The sequence below is a fragment of the Poecilia mexicana genome, unplaced genomic scaffold (assembly GCF_051168715.1).
Source record: "Poecilia mexicana isolate PSO_F unplaced genomic scaffold, ASM5116871v1 scaffold_6, whole genome shotgun sequence".
NCBI classification, from domain to species: Eukaryota; Metazoa; Chordata; class Actinopteri; order Cyprinodontiformes; family Poeciliidae; genus Poecilia; species Poecilia mexicana.
In genome coordinates this window covers 31213224-31220526 of record NW_028263375.1, presented here as the reverse complement: position 1 = coordinate 31220526, position 7303 = coordinate 31213224, and the positions used below count along the sequence as shown (strand labels likewise).

At 38.5% G+C, this 7303-nt stretch overlaps 1 protein-coding gene across 1 annotated transcript; it reads right to left on the bottom strand.

The window, feature by feature from the left end:
* Positions 1 to 816: 816 nt before the first annotated feature.
* On the bottom strand, positions 817 to 6998 carry cav2 (caveolin 2). Its single transcript, XM_088006582.1, has 3 exons — positions 6728 to 6998; positions 5102 to 5289; positions 817 to 3818 (listed from the first exon to the last, which is right to left on the bottom strand). The coding sequence occupies exons 1-3, from the start codon at positions 6875 to 6877 to the stop codon at positions 3668 to 3670; spliced, it is 489 nt and encodes a 162-aa protein (XP_087862708.1). The 5' UTR covers positions 6878 to 6998; the 3' UTR covers positions 817 to 3667.
* Positions 6999 to 7303: the final 305 nt, after the last annotated feature.

Here is a 7303-nt window from a genome sequence, read left to right as displayed (position 1 = left end):
ATTATTTGAGGTCTGAAAGCTCAGCATTTTTTCGTTATTTTGACCATTTCTCATTTTCTGCAAATAAATACTAAAGTTTTTCTTGGAATTTCAGAATTAAACAACAATGTTCATTTTACTCAAACACAAACCTAGAAAAAGTAAAATCAGAGAAACTGATAATCTTGCGGTCTCTTCATTTTTTCCAAAGCTGTACTGGAAATCACTAAATACATTAAGCACCTTTTGAACTTCCTTAAATAATCCTAAAAAGAGCAAAGGAATTTTTAAAATAAAAGCTGAGCCTTTCGGAGGTTTTTTCAGCTCCAGAGGAGTAAAATAAAAGCTGCAGGGTGAGCAGGTTTCTCTCTCAGCTGTGCTTCACCCCTGATTTTCATTTCCAAAACTGAAGATGGTCACAGTTAATGTTGGTATCTGACCTGATGTGAGCCATCGGTCTGCAGACGGCATACGGCGTACTTTACACTACTGTGTTTGTTACAACGCTAACTTTGATCTGATCTGGATTAAATAGCATAACAAGGAGCGTAACGGCAGACATTTTATTTATACCAGGAGTGCTGTTTATCAAAAACTCCTTCAGCTGACGACAGGTTCCCATAGCAACCCAAATTGAGCTACAAACGCTGCGCAGACCTGCAGGTCTGACAGTGGAGCCTCGGGTGATGTTTCATGAACACACAGTTCAAATTTGTAGAGGAAAGTGTCTGAGGCAATATGAGCGACGGTGATTTATGAGAACTTTCTGGCACCGATGCGCATAACTCAACCAGGCTCATCTCCTGCAACCAAATAACAACAAACCACACACAGAACTGTTTCCTCAAGGGGAAACCAAATCTTTATTTTAGATAACTTACACATGGTGTCCTTCAGTTCCCATCATAAGAGTAAATCAAGTCAGAAAGCAAACAAATAATCTGAGAACTGAGTTGGATTTGTTATTTTCATATCTACGTGCATAGCTGCTCTGTAATGTGGCTGTGGAAAAGAAAAAAAATAAACCTTCACCTGTCTGCCCAGATAGAACCTTATCTGGAAATTTATATGACCAGTTCTGATCCCAAAGAGACCCCAAAAATGACATCTGAGCCTCCTTCATATGTGGTACTGAATCGTTTACAAACCAGACAGTATTCAAAGTGTCCTCAGTCTGAACTGCTGTGTTGTATTTAATCCGATTTTTATATCACTGATACTTTGGCAAACAGAGGGAATCTCTGTCACCTTTTCTAAATGATCTGCAGTCCAGATTTGTTCTAATAGACTGTAGAGATCAGCTGGAGTTCATCCATGTAGAAACACGATAGCAACGTTGAGCTATTTAGTTGTTTTTAGCTTTCTCTTCACTCAAGCTTCAAAATTTCAAACTGCAGTTTGACGTGTTGTAAAAAGAATGTCAAAGCAAAGTTTTGTATTAATTCAGAGGAATATCAATAACTGCATTTTCATCACCCATAAAATTGTGCAAATTGAAAATACGAAAATAAATTTGGAAAATGGAAACACATCAATTTCAAAAAGAAAAAAAAAACCCTCTCGCTTTTCAATAAAAAGTTTTTGCACTCGGATGTGATGGTTTTCCTATGGAAGAGGGCCACTGGAAGAACAAAAAATTAATTCTGACTTTGATCTCAGAATTCTGACTTTTGTTGAGGAAAGTGCCTGAGGCAATATGAGCTTTTTTCTCAGAAATTTGAGATTAAAGTCTTCCAGTTCTGTTATTGTGTCACTAGTTCTTTTCAGACCATCAACAGCAAAAACAGAAGGAGCATTTTTACAACTTCAATTTCCCCAAACGGTTGCAAACACTAAAACAAATGAAATCATTCCTGGATGCCTTTCAGTTTGCAGCTGCAGTTTGTTTGGCCTGAGCCAGAGTCTCTGCCTCACAGCAAACAGTCACAGACAGAAAACGCCTGAATCTCATGGAGGTTCACTTCTGAAGACGTGTGTCGATCAGAAATACAGCATGAGCTCCTGTTGTTCTCAGAGGAGCTCCAGCATCTTCTGGCATTTTTAAATAATAAAATAGATGCCCAGCATTATGGTCAATGTCATCTAAATTCAACACAGTAGATATAATAGTAAATGCCTGCAAATGTGCAAATGCTGCATTTTAGCTTTGAATAGTTGGATAAACTTCTGCAATATAATGTATTCTCTCTGTCAGCTCTCTACATCTAGCTTATAGTTGAATATTTTGCAATATATACAACTTATATATTTCTATAGAGCAGAAAAATTACATCTACTAACATATCAGGAAGTTAGTCTGAACAGAAATGGAATGACAAGAATGATTTTTGGTCACAATTTCAAACACAACAGCATTCGGTGGTGCTCAAAAAGTTCATGTCATATCAAACATGAATGATTATTACTCATAAAAAACACAAACTGTCTACGTGTTTCTGATTACTCAGGATACATCTGACCTGTCTGAACCTCAGTCAATATATTTTTAGAATATTGAGTTTTCAGAAGCATTCCAAAACAGTCAATGTCATCTACAGTTAGCAGGTAAGACTGTCATCTGGTCCCGGAGAATCTCACAGAATTGTAATTCATTATATTGTCAGATGACTACAGCAGTCTGGGTGATTTTTTTTTCTTAAATGCTTCATTAAAATTCACCTGAGCATTAGCAAGAAAAGATTAGCTGTCGGCTGAATCCAAAGAAAACTTGATCAACTACCGGGAGTGTAACTCTAAGTCCAATTGATAAGACTCGGGTTCTTATGAATGTAAGAATAAGTAAGAGAATTTTTAAATTATTTCCAATAAGAGTAAAACATCCCGGTCCAAATTTGACAACTACATCTCACCAAAAAGATCATAAAAATAGTATTTTTGTGCTTCTTTAACCTGGTATTGTAAAAATAAATCTGCTTAATGTTGAATTAGGTTCTGTTTTGATTTTTCTGAGTATTTTAGATCTGAACTAGAGATGACACAGCTGAGGCTCGGTAAAAAAGATAACTTTAGCGTAAGTAGCAGCTAGCATTTAGCTTGTCCACCTGTTTACTGTCATAGTAAATATTTGACCAAATGAACTCACAAAGAAACTCAGAAATAGCTCTTCAGCTCTGAAAGCTCCAAATTTGATGCAAATGGCTGAAGGTTAACTTTACAAACATCGAAGGCTGCCACGCAATTCAAAGATGGTGGAAACTTTTTTTTTCTACTGCAATTGCAACAAAATGTTGTTAGTCCAACAAGCAGTCTTTAACAGTCAATCCAACAACACAACCAAAGAAACAACTCCGAAACAACTTCCTTTCTCACTTCAAAATAAGACTCAAATTTAGCGCCATCCTAAAGCCTAAAGCACGCAGCTTCCTGTCTGAGGCCACTGACAAAGTCACATGATTATAGCAACTTTTTGAGACACTCTTCATTAAAACATGAAATATACCTTTACTAGCTAGTCATCAATACTTCACCCAAACCCACTTCAGAGGAAACAACAAACAGAACAATTAAGTAAATGCTACGGAACCATCGGCTAAAGCAAGATGAGGTTTTCTGGTCATACTCTAAACTTCTTTTCCCCGATGATTGTCTTTTATTTTGCACACCTCCTTCTGTATCTTATACTGAACTTTTTAACATTTCCCAACGACTCCCTTCTCTCGTCGTCACGGTGGACGGAGAGCTGTCTGCTTCAGTTCTCTGTGGTTTCAATCTGAATGGAGGACAAACATTTCCCCAGGCTCTGGAACAGCGGCACTACGAAAATGTCCATCAGACTCCTCCAAATCTTCTGCGCTGAAGGCAGGAGCATCATGAAGCTCTGGACCACTGGCATCACCAGCCTGCACAGGCAAAAAGAATGAAATCGAAATAAAATGAGGAAAAATTCTCACTGATATGGGAATAAAGTCATACAGCATAAAAGTCATAACAGTAGAAGAAGAAAAGTTGGCATAATATAAGAAGAAACTCAAAGTATTTGAAGAATAAAGTTGGTCGACAACATATTCTGTCGTAGAAGTGCTGGAGAAGAACAACCTGGAAGCTGATCAGCTATGATTTTATATCTAAAAAAATATATATATATATATATAATGATTGGTTTATAATTCATTAGCGTTTAACAGCCTGGTCTCTCCATCCCTAAAAGTTGAGTCAAAAGTAAGCTATTTAAAAAAAGAAACCCATAAAATTACATATTACCATGCAGGGATTTCCCTAAATTATCCTTTCAATCTCTGTAATCTAAAATGTAGAAGTTAAATTTCCACCATGTTTTAAACTATGTTTTCTCTGTGAGAGATCGTCTGGAAGCTGCCATTAAAAGACTCAAAAATTATAAATCATAAGGTTGACTCTGGACTAAGCCCTGTTGGTGGTTATCATACATTCAATAGTAATATCCAGATTTCACATCACAAGTTCAGTCAAAATAAATCAGACTAAAACAAAATCATATCAGCTTTTCTAAAGCATCTTCCCTGGATCTAGATGGAAACTTTCCTAAAACTCAGTTTGGATTATTTAATCTGACCTCGGCTCTGTTAGCATGTGCTCATCGTCTGTGTGATCTTCCAGATGAACTGAGCAGCATCTCTACGTCTCTCTGATGAATTCCTCTGACATCTTGCTGAGAGGTCGTGCTGAAGTTTCTCTGCTCTGCTCCACGAGCAAATAAAGAAAGTTCCACTCTGGTCTGAAAAGGGACTTTAATTGCTGCTGAAACCCCGTCTGTCTGCTGGAGCAAACAGGACTTTATTTTTATTTTTTTTCTAGCTACCAGTGGAGCTCAGCATTCCTCTAAAGTTTCCAGGCAGCGCTTACATGTGTATTTAAAATCATTTTCCATTAAGTCTTCATGCGTGAAGTTGATGGGTTATGAACCTGGGAGCAGCTGGCCCAACGTACTGCTTATGACATATCACACATTACATAACTAATACATAATTAGACAAATAAACAGTGATGCACTGTGTCTAGAATAAAACCCAATAAATGTATTGCAGCTTTACGTCTTTAGGGTGGAGACACCAAGATGTTGTTGGGGTTTTAATCTTTGTTTTCTGTCTCTGACGTGAGACCTGGAGAAGGAGCGAAGCCTGAGGACAGGGGGACATGTCCTCACCAGATGTGGACACAGCTGAGCACTCCAAAGACTAGCCCCAGTGTGAAGGCCATGGGAACGGCCAGCAGGGTGGTCAGCAGGCGGTAGAAGAAGAACTTCACCAGCTCGAAGGTGGCGTGGCTCCCAATCCAAACCCTGTCAAAGCTGTGGGCGGAGCTCGGCTCACCGATCACGTCCTCGAAACCCACCTGTTGAGACACGGCGGTCAGAGCCGGCCCAAGTCATAAGCAAACTAAACACCTGTTTAGAGCACTAAAAACACCAGCTGGGCCTCCAACATACATTACTATACATGTCTAAATATTGTTGGTGTGTCAAATAATTTAAAATGGAATATAAATTAGTTTTCTTTTTTCAGAATGTACGTGATTCCATTAGTCAAATTAATTTTTGTGATTTCAATTTGTTAATGAAAACACAGCTACTGAGTGATCACCACATGTAGTGTATGCTACACCCTGGGCAGTCCAACACACGGTAACATAAAGGTAGACAGGACAAACAAACAATTTACAGAGACCAGTCAACCTCACAGTGACGGTTTTGTACTGTGGGAAGAAACTGGAAAGAATCAATGAAAAACCAAAACCAATAACGGGAAAAAATCTATTTATTCTAGGAAATTATTTCAGTATTCTTTCAGAAATGGAGACTTTACACTGCACAACGACCTCCAAAGACATGCACCAGCAATGGACCCTGCAAGGATAAGTGACCAGAGGCAAATATATTATTTCACTAAATGTGGAATTAATAAAGTATTTTTGAATTGAACTGAATTTGAATTAAATAAAGTTAACATCTGTTAATTATGATAATTATTGCTCATCATAGCTAATTAAAGTTCAAAATTAGGTTTTACTGAATACTAGAATATTTAATAAGAGCCACAAAAAATGTATGTAAATCACGTAGAACATCACTGACTTAATGGTTATCTATTGATTCTCCTTCTAAAAACGGTGTAATGCATTCAAGTAATTGAAAAAGAAGTTGACTTTTCTGTTTTGATGTTAAGTGGAAAGTTTAATGGAAAGAAAAAGGTTCAAAGTAGCAGCCATCTGCTAGGAAATGTTAGAGAACATCATGTGTTCCTGTTCCATCAGATTTTACAGAGTTGCTGATTTCCACTTGGCACCTGTCCACACTTCCATAGATGGTTTATCAGTGGATTTGACTGGATTTCCTTCATTCCTAAAAAGGCTCACAGGCTGGACCAATACTGACTGCAAATATTGTACAGTAAACAGACATCTTTCTGTGTAAAATATAATGTTTATAATAATAATAATGCAATTTTGTTTAAACCTGAATTACTTTAGTGGAGTCCCGCATACACTTTGGTTTTTCTGACAAAAGCCAAAGCACAAAGCGATTAGCCTTGAAAAATGAGCAACAAAGATCTGCAGGCCGGAAATAGTTAAGAGATGATGGATGCACGCGCAGGCAGCGACTTCCAGGTATTCATGGAACTGATGAAACAGCCTCACAATGACGACAATAGCAACAAAACGCTCACAGTGAAGTAATTATATGAGTGATAATTCAAAGTGAAACGTCGAGCCTCGGACGTTTTCACTTTTAAAGAGTAGAGCCCCCCTCCCCGCGCGCGCGCGCAGACTTTACCTTCAGATGCGTGTTGATCTCGTTTGGATCCCGAACCGGTGCCTCCGAATACACCTTCCCCTTCTTCATCAGAATGGGCTCTATGGATCGGTTGAACTCGTCCTCGTCCATAATTATGCTGGTGTTCAGCTTTTCCTTCTCTACACCCATGTCGTGTCGAGGTAGAGGCGGACAGACGGTGCGCTGAGAGCGGCAAAGTGCGCCGGACTGAGCGCCACCCCGCCCCGCAGGGAAAGCAGCGCGGCGGGGAGCCGAGCAGCCACAGCCAGCGCAGAGCCGCAGTTCGGTGATGAGAGTCGCTACTGTGCAGCAGACAACAGACCTCCAGTTATGTTAAAACACACATTTTCTAAGGTCCATTTCGTTGCACAAAAATGCTATTTAAAGCCAAGCTCTTTTAAAATGTTTTAAAAACTGTTTTTACTGTTGAAATATTGAATATTGATTTTTGGAAAAAGCAGGAATTTCTTAAAGAGACAGAGGCCCAATTTCAAGGAGTTGAATTACAAAGTCAAGTTTCTTTTGAGTCAAATTTGATGTATAGCATTTTTATAGCAAATTAAGGAAGTATTAGTA

What these genes read in the sequence shown, in the direction of transcription:
- cav2 (XM_088006582.1), bottom strand. Translation starts at nt 6,877, where the DNA reads ATGGGTGTAGAGAAGGAAAAGCTGAACACCAGCATAATTATGGACGAG. An exon ending in AGATCAACACGCATCTGAAG is followed by an intron (nt 5,290 to 6,727) that starts GTAAAGTCTGCG and finishes GTGTCTCAACAG; the next exon opens with GTGGGTTTCGAGGACGTGAT. An exon ending in CTCAGCTGTGTCCACATCTG is followed by an intron (nt 3,819 to 5,101) that starts GTGAGGACATGT and finishes TTGCCTGTGCAG; the next exon opens with GCTGGTGATGCCAGTGGTCC.